The 19,747-nt window shown below is 40.5% G+C and overlaps 1 protein-coding gene across 1 annotated transcript in view; it reads right to left on the minus strand.

Moving 5' to 3' along the window:
• The window catches only part of LOC145411054 (sodium- and chloride-dependent glycine transporter 1-like), a 132,626-nt gene that overhangs the window by 22,605 nt on the left and 90,274 nt on the right, over positions 1–19,747 (minus strand). The window contains exons 9-12 of the mRNA XM_080281127.1: positions 18,731–18,855; positions 17,052–17,235; positions 16,199–16,334; positions 5,554–5,685 (exon numbers count right to left, since the gene is read on the minus strand). Of these exons, the coding sequence (XP_080137253.1) occupies positions 5,554–5,685; positions 16,199–16,334; positions 17,052–17,235; positions 18,731–18,855 (577 nt within the window). The remainder of the gene's footprint in view (positions 1–5,553; positions 5,686–16,198; positions 16,335–17,051; positions 17,236–18,730; positions 18,856–19,747) is intronic.

Genomic DNA, 19,747 nt, shown 5'->3' on the forward strand with positions numbered 1-19,747 from the left:
ATTTATAGAATTCTAGAATGATATCCCACTTCTTCTGTATCTCTCTGTCTATCTATCTATCTATTGCCAGACGCCTCAATCCCGTTTGGGGTGGCCACAAACAAATCGCCTCCACATCACCCTGTCCCCCGCCATTTCACTACCCTGCTCCCCACTCACACCCCCCTCTCTCATATACCTCTCCACCCCATCCCTCCATCTCATCCTCGGCCTCCCCCTCCCTCTTCCCCCCTCCACCTCACTCACATACACTCTCTTCGTCCAGTCTCTCACCCTCCATCCTCTCCACATGGCCAAACCACCTCAGTGTGTTCCTCATAACGCTTCCTATCACATCCACATCCACACCACAACGCTCCTTTATATCCTTATTTGTCAGCCTGTCTCTCCATGTGACTCCACAGGCTCCTCTTAAATAACTTATTTCCACTGCTCTCACTCTTGACTTGTGTCCTTCCAACAATGTCCAAGCTTCACTTCCATACGTTAGAGTTGGTATCACAATACTGTCATGTAGTAACTTTTTCACTTTCATGCTCACTTCCCTGTTTCTTATCACAGCTTTCAAAGAGCCAGCAGCCTTTCTTCCCTGCTGTACCCTTTCAAGCACTTCACCCTCCAAACCTCCATCCTTATTCATCACACTACTCAAGTACTTAAACGTACTCACATTTTCCATTTCCTCCTCATCCAACCTCACTGTACATTCACTGGCTTCACCTCTCTCAAAGACCATAACTTTACTTTTCCAAACTCATCCAACAAGCCTTGCAGCTCCCCTTCGTTTTCACTTAACAACACAGCATCATCTGAAAACAACCAGGGAGTTTCTAAACACTGCCCTCTCTTATTAGGGCCACCCCAACATCCACTGCCCTACCTTGTATCTCTTTTATAAACCCATCCATATACAGACTGAACAACTATGGAGACGACACATCCCTGTTTCAATCCAACCTTCAAACAGAAAAATTCACTCAGTTCACTACTGACACGCACTGCAGCCTTAGCACCCTCATATATATTCTTCACGGAATTCATCAACTTCCTATCTACTCCATATATTCTCAATACTTTCCACAATTCTTGCCTATCCATCCAGTCATATGCTTTCTCCAAATCCATGAAGGCTGCATACAATCTCTTTCCCTTCTCTAGAAACTTTTCCACTAAAGATCTAAGAATGAATATCTGATCTACACAACTTCTTCCCTTCCTAAAACCTCCTTGTTCTTCTCCATCTAATTCCTCTGAAACCTCCCGAACTCTGTCAATAAGTATCCTACCATATACTTTTCCTATTACACTAAGAAGACAAATGCCCCTACAATTACCACACACTTCTTTTTCCCATTTTCCTTTGTACAAGGGAATAATTATACCTGACTTCCAATCCTCCGAGACTCTACCTTCCTCCCAGGCCAATCTGCACATCTTCCACATCCATTCTACTACTATCTCTCCCCCATGCTTCAGCATTTCACTACACACTCCATCAACTCCTGGGGCTTTCCCTATTTTAACTTTCTTCATCGCTTCCACAACTTCCATCCTGATGATTTCTTCCTCTCTTTTCACATCCCTCCATCTCCCAGCCATTCTCCAGCCACTTATACTCGCATTACTTTCATTCTCTATGTTCAACAGTTTGTTAAAGTGTTCTCTCCATCTATTCACTTTTTCTCCCTTCTCCACTAGTAATCTACCATTTTTATCTTTCACTCCCCAACTAACTTCTTTGACACCCTGTCTAACTTGCTTTACCTCTTTCCAGAACATTTTCTTACATTCCCTCCACTTTACACTCAAATTCCTTCCAAATTCCTCATCTACTCTCTTCTTACTCTCTTACTAATCTTTTCACCTCTCTCTTCCCCTCTACATACAACTCTCTCTTCCATCTCTCAACTTCTTCCACGCCCCTGTTGCTCATTCACTCACTATATGCTTTCTTCTTTTGTGTCACAGCCTCTCTCACCTCTTCATTCCACCATGCTGTTCCCTGCACCCCCTTTCGTCTTCTTTTCACCCCACACACCACCTCACATGCTGCACAGATTTCTGCAGTGAATATCTTGCACACACCTTCCACGTCCCCCATCTGCACCAGTCCATATTTCCCCAATCGCTCCTCCACTTCCCTCTTAAATTCTGCCCTTTTTTCATCATCTTGTAACCTTTCCACCCTCCTTGTATGAGCTACTTCCTCCTGTCCTTCCCTTCTTCTCACCATCATCATCATCATCTGGACCTCCTTTCCCACTCAAGGGCAGGGAGAGGAGTAGCAATGTCCAGACAGCCCAAATCTGCCCAATCCAATGGGCCATACTTCCATTCACTCATCAACCAGCCCCTGGAATCCTGGCTCTATCAGATACACCAGAAACATTCACCACGTTCTGTAGCTTCATATAAAAGTATCAGACTGAGTCAATCTGGACGCTGCCATATTAAAAAGAAGTGCTGAAATCCCTGATCATGCACTTCTCCTCACAACATCATCCAGTCAGCTCGATCTCTTGTCAGCTCCCTAGCCTCACTGACTTCCAAACCTCTCTTCCTCACACACACATCCACCATATCTCTCCACCTTCTCTCTCATCACCTCATCCATATATATACTGAACAACCACGGGGGCATCACACAACCTTGTCACACGCCCACACTGATTGTGAACCATTCACTTAGCTGCCCATTAACCCTTACATATGCTTCACTACCATCATAAAAAACTCCTGACAGCACCTAGCAGCTTACCATCTACACCGTACATGAGCAAAACTTTCCACAATCCCTCTCTGTCTACTTTGTCGTATGCTTTTTCCAGATCCATGAATGCCATAAACACCTTATGGTCCTTCTCACAAGCCTTCTCTGATATCTGTCTCACTGCAAATATTTGATCCACACATCCTCTGCCACTCCTAAAGCCACCCTGTTCATCACTCACTAGGACTTCTGATATCTCTCTTACTTTCTCTATAATAATTCTTCCATATACTTTCCCTACCACACTCAATAAACTTATGCCACGATAATTCTTGCGCTCACTTAGCTCACCTTTATGTTTGTACAGGGGTACAATCACAGCCTTTTTCCACTCTGAAGGCACAGTTCCACTCATCCATGCCTTCTTACATATCTCCAACAAGCACTTCATTCCACTCTCTCCACTACACTTAAACACCTCTGCATACACCTCATCAACCCCAGCAGCTTTCCCAATTTTCAGCTGCTTCACAGCACTCTTCACCTGTGCGAGTGTCACGTCTCCTGGTACTGCATTCCTTCTCTGCACACCCCCAAAACCAATCATGTTTACAACCACTCTGCTCTCTCTAGTCCCGTTCATCAGGCTTTCAAAATATTCCTTCCATCTTGTCTTTACTTCATCTCCACGGGTTAATAATCTAACACCTGCATCCTTCACACCATTACATTTCTTTCCATTTTCACTTCTACATTTCCGCACCTCTTTCCAGAATAACTTCATATTTTCAGAGTAGGTCGCATTCATTTTTCTTCCCAGAGCATCATTTACCTCCTCCTTTTCCTCTTCACTAGTCTCTTTACATGCTTCTTGCTCTCAATATACTCAGTTCTTAATTCAACTGAACCCCTATCCTGTAACCACTTTAGCTACTTCTTCCTCTTTTCCTCCACTGCTGTCTTAACCTCCTCATCCCACCATGCTGTATCTTTCTTCTTTGTTGTTACTCTTGCCACACCACACACCACTTTAGTATTCCTAACTAAGCAATCTCTATATGCATTCCACAGGCTGTCCAGATCCATTTCATTCCAGTTCACTGATTCTAACTCCTCCTCTACTTTGGTTCTATAATCATCTGTCATTTCTTTGATCCTCAGCTTAACTTTCAGTCTTTCTCCCTGACTGCTTCTCTCTCTCCTGATCCACCTCACTCCTCTCAGCTTAATCTTGCATACCACAATCATATGATCTGACAGACCTCCACATCGTCCTCTCACAGCCCTCGTATCAGCAACCATTCCCATCATCGACCTCTCCATGAGCACGTAATCAATCAGGCTTCTTTCAACACGGTCCCCGTTCCCTCAATACCATGTATATTTATGTGCATCTTTGTGTTTGAAATACAAGTTACAAATGCACAACCTCCTCTCCTGACACATCTTTTAGTTGCTTTCATTTCATTTGGACACTGATTCTGACCATCACCAAGTGGTGGTCAGAAAGTCCACTCCCCCAACCTCTATAAACTCTTGCATCCATTATACACCTTCTCATCCTGTTGTCCACACAAACGTAATCAATCATTGCCTTCCGTTCGTTGAGTTAACCATCCACCCTTCTCATCACTCGCCACGTACACCTGTGGATCATTTTGTGCCTGAAGAGGGTATTGACTATCATTAACCCCCTCCCTGCACAAATGTCCACTAAAGCACTGCCATTCTCATCCATCTCTGCAGGCACACCCTGCATTGTGATTATAATTGTGATTATATTCAGTGTTAACATATGAACTAAACACTTCTTTGAATAAACAGTATCATGATTCAATCTAATGATTGTGATCCTAAAATGACAAAATATAAAAGACAAGTTGGCAACTTTCTTCAGCATCTGACAGTGTCAATAACCTCACCATACCAAGAAGTGCTAACCTGTGGAGCACTGCCTTACTCACACTTCCCATTCACATTATTAATTTCAATTTTGTAAGTCTGTTTATTTGAACAGTGATATATAATCATGCCTAATGGATGCATTGCAGCAAGTGGGAGGAAAAAAGACCCAGTATGGTACTCTTTTGACAGAATTCCCAAAGGTACAAACAGGTTGGAAAAAAAAAAATCAGATTTAAAAATACAATAATCTGATTTAAATAAAAAAAAAAAATCCGATTAAAAAAACAATTTTTTTGATTTAAAAAAAATTAGTTATTTTTTCCAACCCTGATATTGTTATGCTATACTATACAGTACAAGTATTGTTAAGAATGTTGAATATCTAACTCAAAAGGTTATATTGCACAAATGAGATAGAGACAGCCGAGGATAACTCAGTACAGGCATTCCTCTCTTAATTATATTTTGACTAGAGATCACAATTTTTTACACTCTCTTCCAGACAATGGTATATCAATTATTTCTTTAACACTAATTCTGATTGGCAAAAAAAATTTGAGTGAGTGATAAATGCATACAACAGCGGCATGTCTGGGAGTAAACACAAAAACAGCTAGCATCATATGTCTTTACCCATCACAGTACATGAAGTGTGTTTTTTAATGACATTTTACAATTGATACACATCTACAATGATTTATATTAAAAGTACAAAGTACTTTAGGAGCTTATAATCTTTATATAGGTCAGTTCTGGACTTGGATCAAAAGGAAGCTCTACAGGGCCAATCTTGGGATACTAACACATTAAATATCCCCACTGAACTCATTTTATAAATTGTTTACTTACTGATGTGGCCTAGCCAATGCAACTCTGTTAAGAGACAGATGTCTGTAGTGAATCAAACACAAATCACATGGATACATTATAGCACTCACCAGGACCACCAGGGGCATAACATACTTCCAGACACACTTCCATAGTATCCTGGGGAAAGGATAGGAGCCCAACATCTTCTTGATGTCATCCAGGAAGTTGTCAATCCCATACACCCACGTTACCACTAGCACCTGCCAATCAATATGAAAGTGTCATAACTATCAATTATGTGCATCACTACTTATATACTGTACCTTCAATCTGATGACATGCTTTTATTTTATTCCTACTATTTCTAGATTATTTTATTCGGTATAGGGGAATCATTAGGTAGGATTGGTATTTGAAGGCTTTATCTGATCCCTTCAGTTCAAAATCTCTCTCATACATAGTTATCTGGTCAGAGCAAGAATAAACTATAAGGGATATCCTAAGGTTGATTTATTATTATTTTACTTTTTAAACTGATGACTCTACACTAAGTGACGAGCTAAACTGTTTCCTGTACACCAGAAAATTAGTAACTATGTTGGGTTGTAACCATATAACCAAATTATGGTGCCTGGTGATGCAGTAGGTAATTAAGGCACTCCAGTCAGATTGAGCTGATGCAGGTTTATATCCAAGGGATGGCTGGGGTTTACTGCTCATGTAATGTCACTCAGGGATGAGTGAGGCTGGTCACTCTCATGTCAAGACCAACTTGCCTAGTCCCACACTCCTGTGCTCCTCATGGAGCAACACTGGATTAGATAATGAATGATAAATGATTTAATTTTCAAAAACAATTAGGAGAAATTTTAATTACTAGTAAATGTCAAATACAGAGAAGGGCGGCAAAAAAATACATTAAGGTAATTTATGGATGCATCAAACAACTTCTGGTGATACATACTGTCTGGTTTTTCAGTTCCTGTCACAATCAGACAGATAGCAAAAACAACTTACAGTATAATTTAAAACGCCTCACAAAAGTTGGTATTAAGATTTGGAACCAGTTTTGTAAATGCCATCTACTATGAGAGAGCTGCAGTCACTCTTTCCAAAGGTAATGTAAAGATAAAGGTTGGGTAGATGCCATGAGGTGCTTAGCTGTCGTGTTCATCTCTGAAACTTACGCCTTTGAGCCTGTGGTGTTTGGTTAGAGTGGTTATAACGTTATAACTATGTATGTGGGTGCTCACACCCAGGTGAGAGAGAACGGAGATTTTAATGATGAATTTTCCATGAATATTGGTGTGCATCAGGGATCAATCTTGAGCCCCTTACTATGTGTCATGGTGCTTGAAGCTCTCTCACATGACTTCAGAAAAGGACTTCTATGGGAGATGTTGTATGCTGCTGACCTGGTTTTGATTGTGGATAATAAAAAGGAAACAAAGGAAAGATTCAGGAAATGGGAGAGACAGAATGAGACACAATGGTCTGAGAGTAAATGCAGTATAACAAAAATTATGACATCTTGGGCTGGTGACAGAACTGTCAAACCATAAGGAGTGTAGCCATGCTCATTTGCCACAAGGGTGCAGGAAGTACAGTAACTTTTGTGCTGTGCTTGTGAAAACTGGGTGCATATGATATGTGGTGGTATTAGAGGCAGACTACAAAATAATACGGATTTTGTGTGTTTGGTGTGTTCGAGTGAGCATGTAGAGATTGTCAGACATTAAAGGATATTTCATGCTGTAGAGTTTTTTTGAGTATGTGGAGGCACTATGCTAATTGAGCAACATATGTGCTGAAGGTGGGGTTGGAGCTAGCTCTGTGGCTAGGGTAAGGAGTGCTGGAGGAAGTTCAGAATGCAACTCCCCGTTATAACATTAAGCAGGCTCTTCCTTTATATGCGGCATGCGTTAGGAATGTATTGCTGTATGGTAGTGAGACCTAGGAAGTAAAAGAAGAGGAAATTCGTAGGCTCAGAGGAACAGAAATGACAATGATTAGATGGATGTGTAGTGCGTCATTGAATGCGAGGCATGGGGGGGTTAGGATTACAATTAAAGAAATGAGAGGAAAAATGGGAGTCGAATGTATTGGAGTTGTGATGAAGTGGGGTAGATTGAGATGGTTTGGGCATGTTGAGAGGATGGGGGATGACAACTGGGTGCTGAAGGTGATAAGTGTGAAAGTCATGGGTAAGGTTGTGAGAGACAGACCGAAAAAACCTGGGACGAGGTCATAGAGTGCGGCCTTGGGGATAAGAGATTGAATAGGGAGGCTACCAGAGATAGAGCAGCGTGGGGAGCCACCATCAGGTGGTCAAAGCCAAGGTACGCAAGCATGTTGGAGCCTTTACAAATGATACAATGGTATGATATGAAACTATTCCGGGATACAAGCCACTGCATCATCCTCGTTACCACAGTTTACATGCAGAAAAACACAAATCACTTACATGCAATGAAGCATTTTTGTATGAAAAATACTGCTTAATACTGTGATAAAAAATTCTGCTTGCATCATTGTACATGGTGGGTTTTTAATGTACCTATGCTATAAAGCCTAATTTTGTTCTTGGAAAATTTGGAGCTAGAAAGTGTGGAGTACATTTTGTCATAACCTGTTATTTTTTATCAAATACAGTATCAGTTATCAACTTATAATCCTATTGCCCATTAATAAGGGCAGTGGATAGGAGTAACAGAAAGGATAGGAATACATATAAGTAGGAAGCTATGGAAAAGCATATACTGAAGAAACAAGCTTAATACCTACAGTAATGGCCTGTACTGTACATCCACTGACACAGCATTTTTCAGATCTTCAGAATTTTCTTTTTACCTCAAAGGCAAACCATTCACACATTATTTTCGAAGTGCTTCACAAATACCTGTGGGACTGAGCCATTCCACTGAATGTAAGGCTGGAAAAGGAGGTGCAACCTGTGTCATGTGGATCTTCATACATAATGTTCTGTTTTTCCAATTCCAGCCTTTGTCAACGTTGCTGCTTCCCAAACTCCTAAGAGGGTCACCTTCATGTGGTGGTACTGACCTGGAGGTACAGCCGACCAGTTATACAACACCCCTATGTCCCCTCCCCATCCTTCGAAAGGAGGATAGTGGACTGCAAGAGATGGGCAACTTAGACCTGCAGTCCACCAGGTTTACGTTCAAATGAGCATGGGGTTAAAACAACTAGCCCATCCATCCATCATCCAATCCTATGTCGCCCCATGAGGAACGTAGGGGCCTGGGGCTAGGCAAGTTGGTCCTGACATTGAAGATGAGAGCAACCAGCCTCACTCATCCCTGAGTGGCATAACGTGAGCAATAAACCCCAACCACCCCTTGGATATGAACCTTCACCAGCTCCATCCAACTGGAGCGCCGTAATTACCCACTAAACCACCAGGTGCCATAATTTGGTTATATGGTTACCACTCAGCGAAGTAAATGGTCTCCTGGTGTACAGAAAACCATTTGGCTTGTCACTCAGTGTAGAGTCACCCATAGGCAGAAGGAAGAGGAAAGAATGATGGAAAGCAAGACAGAAGTGGGAGTGTAAAGTCACTTGTGGGTAGAAGAAAGAGGAAAGAATGATGGAAAGAAAGACAGAAAAGGAAGGAAGGAAGGAAGGAAGGAAGAGAGGAAAAGGGCAGACAGCCAAAGCAGCACCACACTGAGTGAGTGGATGGTGACCATTTCTCTACAATGATGTACTTTTTATTTTGTTCTTTTTACCTACAAACAATTTTACTCCATTTGGCACTACTCTTTCCTCCTGAAGGGGTTTATGGAAACTATATCTCTCCCCTTCTGGTGAATAAAACTTCGTGATAGTAAAATTAAATACACAATACATCAATGGCCTGAAAGGGTTTATTTTTCACATACTCACTGATTATAACCAGATACACTTTCATGGCTTTCCATATCTCCTGCTCATTTCTCACATACCCCACTTTCACTACCCTGTTCATATTAATCTTCTCTCTTCCTCCTACCTAAGGATGAAGAGAGGTAGCATCTACAAAATGAAAAAGCATGCACAATTGAGAGAGATAAATAGCATGCCCAGTGAAAGGGGCCAAGCACTCATTCACTCAAGCTCTTTCACACCTGAAATGCATTCACTCAAGCCAATCATGATGGCTTTGTTATCCTAGTGGCCTGCTAGGCCAGGGTGAAAGAGAGTGACCACTTGCTTTGATCAAAATGTCTGCTATCAATATAATACCAACAAAAATGGCAGACACTGCATATAATGCTGGCATTATATTGACAGATGCATTAAATGATGAAACCTTAATGGATGCAGTTTAATTCCCAAGACTACCATCTTCTACAGCACTTTTGACAGACCTGAAATATATGGTGTACAAGTGATTTTCAGCCCGTGCTCAGTGTTAACAAAAAAACATCCTTTTTCTTTTCTTATTTGCTAATGTATGAGAGTTTCCTATTATGACACTTTTGTGTCAAATGAAACAAAATATCACCAAGAGAAACCAAAGTAAAGCTCATACAAGGGTGACTGAGTAAATATTTGGAATTACTGTACACCCAACTAATGAACACTGAAATTAAGATGGTCATTATTGAACTCAAACAATTCTAAAAACTTTCTCTTCTGTAAGCATCCATCACAATTTTTTTTTTTTTTTTTTTTTTTTTTTTTTTTTTTAAGTAAAGAGGTGGGGACAATTCTTCAGCTCCAATCTCTGTCTTTAATTGCATCTACATTAAAATTAACTTAACCTAGCCTAACCTAAACCTACTCAATCCAACCTAACCTATTTCTAATGGAGATGTGATAATGGAAGGAGCTATGACTGGAGAAGCCTCCTCTCCTCTTATTACCATTAAAGTACTGAAAAGTGAATACGTAATGGACGTGTACTGAAGAGAAACGGTTTAATAATTGCAAAATGTAAACGATGAACATAATAATTTCTGTTTCCATTAGTTGGATGTAATTCCAAAATAATACCAGTGACTGATGTTTCATTTGTGACAAGTGTGTTTACTGTTTTGATGACTCAGCACTGTCTTACTAGCTAGCAGACCCTGCAACATATCACTCTGCTAGTGAGTGGACAACATGCAAAGAGATACAGATCACGTATCAGAAGACTAGCAGGCCATTCACCAGCGATCATGTTTGTCTGTTAGGGTAGGGTGAATGCACCCCTGACTTCAACTCACTGGCCTTACTATGTGTGTGTGTGTGTGTGTGTGTGTGTGTGTGTGTGTGTGTGTGTATATACCTATTTGTAGTATACGGGAATTGAGCAATGCTAGTGTTGTCCTGTCCCCATATTATCTAGTCTACTTTTACACACATGAATGTTTTTCGCCTGCACCACCTCTTCGTCTAAGTCATTCCAAATACTGAAGTATTTACCTAATATACCTAATTGTGATATACAGGAAATGGGCTACGCTTGTGGGATCTCGTCTCTGTTTCTCAGTAAGTCAAATTTAGCCTTAAACTCGTTTAAGTTTTTAGACTGGACGATCTCTTTGTCCAAGCTATTCCACAGGTCTATACTATTATAAGGAAAACTATATTTCTTGATATCCTTCAAGCAGCTTGACTTCTTCAATTTCATTCCTTGTCCTCTTGTTGCTCTCTCATCCTATACAAACAGATCTTCTCTGTCAATTTTATCTACTCCTATCATGGTCCTGAACACTGCAATCATGTCTCCCCTCTTCTCCTTTCCTCTAAGGAAGGCAAATCCAGCTTTTCCAGCCTCTCTCTGTATAACAGATCTGCCAGACTGGGGACCATCTTGGTTGCTGTTCACTGTATTCTCTCAATCTTGTTTATATCTTTCTTTTTGCGTGGGGACCACACTACCGCTGCATATTCTAACCTGGGGTGGATCATGGCTACTATCAATTTTTTCATCATCTCCTCATCCATATAATGAAATACTACTCTTATGTCAGTCAAGAGTTTATACATCTCTCTAACTATCTTGTTAATACATTTTTCAGGTGACAAACTATCCTGGACCAACACTCCCAAATCTTTCTCTTCTCTCGCTATTATGACTGGTTCATTACCCATAAAATAATTCAGTGATGGCATCTTGGTATTTTTACCTATTTTCAATATTTTACATTTCTTTGCATTAAATTTCATTTCCCACATCCGGCTCCATTCATGTGTCCTATCCAGATCCTCCTGCAGCATTTTACAATCCTCCTCAACCTCTACTTTCCTCAAGATCTTTATATCATCAGCAAATAGACTTGCACAACTGTTCACTCCATCTACCATATCATTTACGTAAATCAGAAACATTACTAGTGCCAACACCGAGCCTTGAGGGACTCCACTTGTTACTTCCCTCCATCCAGACATCCTATCCTTTATTACTGTCCTCATTTTTCTGTCTCTCAAAAAGTCTCTCATCCATTCCAGGAGTTTCCCCTTCAGTCCTCCTATATACTCTAGTTTCCACAATAGTCTCTTATGGGGTACCTTGTCAAAGGCCTTCTCCAAGTCTAAATACACATAATCCACCCAACCGTCTCTCTCCTGTACCACGTCAATCGCTCTTGAGTAAAAGCTCGACAAGTTGGAAACCCATGACCTTCCACTTCTGAATCCAAACTGACATTCAGCCAAAATATTCCCCTCTTCTAGATATTTTATCCATCTGTCTTTCAGGATTCTCTCACACAATTTTGCAATCATGCTGGTTAGAGACACTGGTCTATAATTTAGGGGTTATTTCCTGTTTCCTCCCTTATAAATTGGTACCAGATTTGCCCTCTTCCATTCTTGAGGCATTTTCCCCTCTTCCAGAGAACACACAAACTGTGAATTTTATCCACCAGTTGTTCTCTGCATTCATTCAGCACCCAATTAGAAATTCCATCAGGTCCTGGGGCTTCCCTTACATATCGAGATTCCAGTAATCTATACACTTCCTGTACCTTCACTTTTATATCTTTCATCAACGGTACATTTCTAATCACTCCCTCCCCTTCCACAAACTCTTTTTCATTAGTGAAAACCGATTGGTAACATTTGTTCGTTATTTCAGCTTGCACTGCCACATCTTTATAGACCTCTCCTTCTACTTTCAGTTTTGTGATTCTTTCCTTTTGTTTCAGTTTGCCATTGAAAAATCTATAAAACCGTTTGGGTTCATCCTTGCATTTATCTATTATACTTTTTTCAAAATTCCTTTCTTCTTCTCTACGTATTCTTGTGTATTCCTAACCTAACCTCTCTTTCTCCAGTTGTTCCATGCCTTATCTCTCTCTTTTTTTTTTGTTGCTATCATACACCTTCTATTAAACCACTCCTTTTTCCTGTTTTCTTTCCCCCTTACTCTTGGTACAAATTTTTCCACTCCCAAATTATAGAGGTCTAGAAGGATATCTCACTTCCTCTGTATCTCTCTTGTTTCTCTGAATATTCTCCAATCCACATTTTTGAAAATTTTTCTCAATCCTGTAAAATTTGCTTTCCCAAAGTTATATCTTCCCTACCTATAAAGCTCGTCTCTTGGCTTGACGTTCCCTTTTATCATCTGAAACTCAATGACCACATGATCACCTTTTCCTATAGGATACAAATATTTCAAAGATTGTACTACATCGGGGTCTTTGGTAAACAGTAAGTCTAATCTTGCTGGTGTGTCCTCACTTCGGAACCGTGTCTCTTCTTTGACCCATTTCGTCATCACATAAATCATTGTTATATTTAATAACATAGTGCCCCACGAATCTTCGCTGCCTCCTGAGTCCCATTCCTCCCAGTTCACCTCTTTACAGTTAAAGTCACCCAACAAAATTATATTGCAGCTTTTCTCAATTATTTTTTGTGGATAACTAGCCAAATCTGACATCTCCTGGTATTCATCAACATTCCATGCTCTTGTCTTAGGGGGAACATACACTACCGCTATATCTCTCTTGCCATTCTCTCCAGTTTCTAATTTCATATTTGTCACTTCAGCCCTGCCTTCTCCCATTTCCACGGTATCTACATTTATGCTGTTCTCACTGCTATCACCACTCCTACTCCTGTTTTTTCTTTTCTGTCTCCTCTCCACAGTTTGTATTTACCATCTCCCATATGAACATCAATGTCTTCTCTTAACTTGGTCTCTACAAAGCACATGACATAAGGTTCATGAACCCTCAAGAAATCGTTATTTCAAGCTTTGCCGATGTTAAACCACCAACATTAGTATATATACCTTCAAGTTATTTTTGATGTTTTTTATACCCTCTTCTCTCCTTCTCTCCGTTGATACCACTTCGTCAATTTCGATCTACAACTCTCCAATAACTTCTCTTTTTCGTATTCATAGCCATCCCCCTTAGTTCCCTTCACATCTAGTTCCTCACATACCACTTCCTTACTTTCATATCCATCACTCTCCAAAAAAAAGTTTTACATTCTTCCTCTGTTCTCTTATTATTTTTTTCCTTTACTTGTTCCTTCAAAGATATTAAAACTTTTCTTTCTTCTTCATTCAGATCTTTTCTTACTATAATATTATCCATCCCTGCATCTTTGCTTAGTTTCCAGGTCACTTTAAGTATATTATTTACTACACTTTCTGATGACAACTTGACTCTCATTGGTCTTGTTTCCCCTTTCTTATAAGGCCCTATCCTCCTTACTTCCTCAATTTCTTTTTCCCACTTGTCTCCTTCGGGATCAATCTTGCCTAATATTTTTCTCACCAGATTCGTGTCTCTCTTGAGTCTCATGGAGATAACCTTTTCTTCCTCCTCCTTGTTTCCAAATATTACCACACATCTCTTCCTTTTTACAGTTTCTCTCACTATTTTTTCTTTTTTCTTCCGTTTTTTCACTACATATTCTTCCATTTTTTTCTTGTTCATTTCCCTTTCTTCCTGAATGATTTCCCTTAGCTGACCACTTCTTTCTGTTCTTCTTCCACATGTGCCCACTTTGCCTTTTGCACTTCTAACACACTACTCACCGTTTAACACACTACTCACCTTCTCCGTGTGTGTGTGTGTTACTTCATATTGCCTACCATATACTGTAGTGTCAATCTGTTGAATACTGAACTATAAAAGTGGTGATAAACCTTTAGTATATGTGCTCTTTTAATCAAACTGCTAATTCATTCAACCAATATGATCCCCCTGTCAGTTTCCTAGCTTATCAACTTCCATATCTTGCTTTCGAACACAGTGTTGTTGTTGCTGATGTGGACCAAGGCTGATTTCGACATGAGCTTGGTGAAATGCATGAAACTGGCCACTGGAGCAGAGATCTTCTGTTTGGGTTATGCTGAAGGACTGTCTGAATTGTAAAGTTCATAGGATAAGTGTGCTGTATGGGGGTTGTGTTACAATGAGGGCATGGTGGATTATTTGTAAGTTGTATTATGTGTTGGTAGTCAAGCACAGAGTTTTATGTCTTGCTAGGTTCTCCCATGTCTCTCTGGGAAGAGTAATTTCTGTGAAATCAATGTCTGGTGAGGCCTCATGAAGGATCCTGTTTGACATGATGTCTTGCAAGGCTGTGGTGGCTATGTGTTATATGTATATGCTTGTGAAGTTTAATCCTGGTTCGGATGGGGTGGGATGCTGCTGAAGCATTGTACGTACAGTTTTTAGGTGGAGGAGGAAGGATGTTGAAGCATTCTGAGTAGTGCCGCAAAGTCATTCATTTTTTGTTTTTTAGTGGTTGGGTGGTGGTATTTGTACATCCTGTTATTGTTCTTAAAACTCTGCAGTATTTTAAGCTTTGAGATTTTGTTTACAGCCATTAAAGCAGGGCCCAGCTTGGACTTAATTCACTATTGTTCAGATGAGCTATTTACAGGCTATTTTTAGTTATTTCTTCTGCTGCCCAGAGGTAGTGCTTATGAGTGCTTTCAAAGCACTGATTTCATTACATGAATTCACACTGATGTTGCTTGTGCACTAACAAAAAATCATGTGTATCCAAAACAAATCCAGGAATCTGGAGATGTCTCCCTAAGGAGACTCGCTTTTTATGATGATATCTGAAGTGTGTGTCTGAGATGTCTGTCTGTCTGGAGTGAAGAGAGTGACGGTTGATTTTATTGATGACATAATCATTCTGTTTTGTGTAGGCCAGTGTTTTAGTGAGTGCAGATACTGTAGAAGCTAATCTGTTGTTTGCTGAGTTTTTGGGGTGCTGTGAAGCTATTGCTAGGCCACATCAAAGTCTCACTTATAATGTTAATGTGGGCACTACCACACCTTCATACTAAACTCATGCAGTTTCCACTCAGATCTCTATTTAGTATTATGGCCTTCACTGCATTAGACATCTTCCTTCTCTGTGCCACTCTACTTTTTACCTTCTTTGCACTCTGAATAAAACACTCTGGTGTTGGCTGAAATACAATACAGGGTATCAGAGTTTTCCTGACCATTAAAGTGTTAAGGGTACCAGTATTAACACAAAGTCTCTCATATTCCTTCCATCTACATAAAATAATCTGAAATTTGTTGGAATACAATATAGTAATAGAGTTGTCCTGATCATGAGAGAGTTAAGCATCTTGCTACTCTATCGCTTTCTCAACCCAATGATTATGGTACTCTTTTACAAAAATCAGCTATGGCATTCTGCTGATAGTTCTCCCTCTTTTGTGCTTTCTCTCTCCTTTTCTGGATCATACCTCACTTCATCCTTGAATAGGAAATATGATAATGATGACGATGATGATGATGATGATGATGATGATGATGATGATGATGATGATGACATGGGTCTTACCTCAGCCATTCCAACCATTAGAGCAGAGAATGTGGAGGAATAGGAGTCCATCATCTGGAGAACATACATGCCACCTTTGGTCGCCATGGACAGCCCAACAGCATACATCACAATGCAGGCACCTAAGAGGGCCCACCTGGTGTGCACAACAGAGGTCAGCAAAAGACACTATTTTACTGGCAACAAGACAAGTCACACTCAATATACACAGAGAAAACTCAATATTAACCACACCAAAAATACACATATTATTCTATTGGCACCAATATTAGCAGTAACAGGTATTTAGAAGCAATAGAAAAAGTAAACAGGAAGTTATATAATCCATTGGAATGACAGTAGTATGGCACAGCCTAAGTTCAGTGAACAACTCCATCAAGATGGTAGAGAACTTTTGTCATTTTTCCTGAGTAAAAGGTTGTCATTAATAATCTCAGCAAAATGGGCAGTGTTTACCAAACAGCCATTGGTGATCCATTAGTTAAGACAATTAGCTGCCAGTGCTAGGCTGGAGCATCTAATGCCAATGAGTAAATGGTAACCACTGCCTTTGTAAGCATTCATATAATCATGGAAGCAACAAGTCCGTGCCCACATTTCTGGTCTCCTGCAGTTGTTGCATATTTGATGCTTGTGCAGGGGAAGAAATGATCATAAAAAATATTAATATAAATGAATATGGCATTCTAGCCAAGTGCTCCAGAGGATGACTGATACCCTGCCATGAATGAAGGTTAGTCACACACATATATATATATATTAACATAACACATGAATGCATCCCACAATACTGTTAATATACACATGGGTTGGGGGAGTATCTTGCCGCCGAGATGTTGGCAGGTAGACTCACTTGAAGTTCTTGCCACGAAGGGCTGGGAAGTCATCAGTAATGGTGGTGATGATGGTGGTTAGGATAGTAAACTGCGTGCCAAGACCCAGGGTCAGCAACATGGCGAAGAACAACACGGACCACACCGGTGACAGAGGAAGGCGGGCCACGGCCTCGGGGTAAGCCACGAACGCCAGGCCCGCTCCTAGAACGTGCATAGAATGACTCCACATCAGAGCGGGTTGTGGAGGTGGGCTTCCCCACACTAGGGTGAGGCAGGGCTCCTCCACGGCCAAGCCAACGTGCAAAGGCAACGTTGGGGTGGCACACGGATCATGGTTGTGAAGAACTGTGTGTGCCTGGGGGCACTCAAAATACCTGAGTCCTCAACCAGAGGAGGGATCCGACCAGGAAAAACTGCTTTACAGATACTGCACTTCATACCAAAGCCTTACCTAAAATAATTATACACGAGTAGTAGCTCTTCCTTCTGTGACGAGCCATCAGAGTGCAAGAAGCAGCCACTTACAGTAAACACTGAAAACTGTGAAAAATTAAATCATATGATAGTGGATTTTCAAACTTCATCAAATACACACCATGGTACTGATGATGTTTTCCTGTTCCTCCTTTAGCCTTGAATATTTTTGCATGCACATATCATGACTCACCTGTAAATGGCAGATACAATATTCACAAACTAACAAAAAAGAATTTTTGTGATTTTACCTGTGGATACATACCAGTTGTCTTTTCTTGTGAAGCATGTATGACGGGAACTTAAGGGTACTTACAATATGGAATGAGGTTTGATTTTTATCCTGATTTCTGGTAATAGAATTAAAATTAAAGATTAAGTTTGGATGTGGAAGGAGCAAATTACTCAATAGGTGGATGTGGAAGGCACCAGGCTTTTAGAATGTGGCTACAACTGAAGTCCACTTATTCAGATTAATGAAAAACTGGATATCAAATTTTGATATTAATCAATTACAGGTATTTTTACTTTAATGTTATGAACTGGAAATTGAAAAACAAAAGTCAGTGAGGTATATTGGTCCATGACTTACTGTATCATCTATACTATGGAGACCTCTGATGTTGATGGCTGGCTCACATGCCACTTTGAAATATAATGCAAATATGAAAATACTGTACTGCAGAAAATAACTGTTGTTACACAGAATTACTCTACACCACTGCAATATCAATTTTGACAAACTCTATACTGCTGTTGAAAGACAGGTGAGCCAGTATTCCCTGTGAGTAACAAGAGGCTGGATGTATGGCAAGATACATTTCTACGTAAAATAATAGTCCTCATGGATACCAGACACCAACGTATGATGATAGTGACAGACAACTTATAATCAAGCTGCACAACAGCCAACCTCTTTAAGAGTAGGATATCCATGTACAATGCCTGTAAATACAGGGGAACATGAAAAGCAATGAAAGGCAGGCAAGGCACATCATTCATGAGGCTAAAATGGATGAGGACAATGAATATCATATCAACTTCCATGTCAGCCACTGAACTTAACATCTTCCTGTTTCAGTGCCCAAATGGCATTTATTTAAGCGAATATGTTAAAATATATCAGGTCTGTATGGAAACTCCCACCACCCAATTACTCACGGGATATGCTAACCTCAAAGAAGATAGATGAAGGGCTAAAAGTGTTGCTGAGAGAACTTACCCTCGTCAACCACTTCATCAACTGGAACACCGAGTTCATTGGCCATGAACCCAATAATGCCAAAGATGACAAATCCGGCAAAAAAGCTGGTCAGGCAGTTGCCCACTGACACCACGAATGCATCCCTGAAGAGTAAAAGATGATGATATTATCCTGATATAGGGAATTTTAGTTTTTGAGACCACTAAAAAATACAGATGGTTGTTAATATGTCAGAAATATTTTCCAAATTACCACAACGTTTTTTTCTTATACTTGGTACGTAAATTGAGGACACAGGGAAATCAGCATTAAAGCTAGCATTGAAATTTTAACAGTTTTATTTATGATTTATCAGTGCTGTGGACTTCTATCTATCTATCTATCTATTGCCAGACGCCTCAATCCCGTTTGGGGTGGCCACAAACAAATCGCCTCCAAGTCGCCCTGTCCCCCGCCATTTCACTGCCCTCCTCCCAACTCACACCCCCCTCTCTCATATACCTCTCCACCCCATCCCTCCATCTCATCCTCGGCCTCCCCCTCCCTCTTCCCCCCTCCACCTCACTCACATACACTCTCTTCATCAGTCTTTCACCTTCCATCCTCTCCACATGGCCAAACCACCTCAGTGTGTTCCTCATAACGCTTCCTATCTCATCCACATCAACACCAAAACGCTCCTTTATATCCTCATTCGTCAGCCTGTCTATCCATGTGACTCGACAGGCTCCTCTTAAATAACTCATTTCCACTGCTCTCACTCTTGACTTGTGTCCTTCCAACAACGTCCAAGCTTCACTTCCATACGTTAGAGTTGGTTCACAATACTGTCATGTAGTAACTTTTTCACTTCCATGCTAATTTCCCAGTTTCTTATCACTGCTTTCAAAGAACCAGCAACGTTTCTTCCCTGCTGTACCCTTCCAAGCACTTCACCCTCCAAACCTCCATCCTTACTCATCACACTACCCAAGTACTTAAACATACTCACATTTTCCAATTCCTCACCATCCAACCTCGCTGTACATTCACAGA

Source organism: Coenobita brevimanus, chromosome 87 (assembly GCF_032717465.1).
Source record: "Coenobita brevimanus isolate Jiangsu-jjx chromosome 87, ASM3271746v2, whole genome shotgun sequence".
Lineage (NCBI taxonomy): Eukaryota > Metazoa > Arthropoda > Malacostraca > Decapoda > Coenobitidae > Coenobita > Coenobita brevimanus.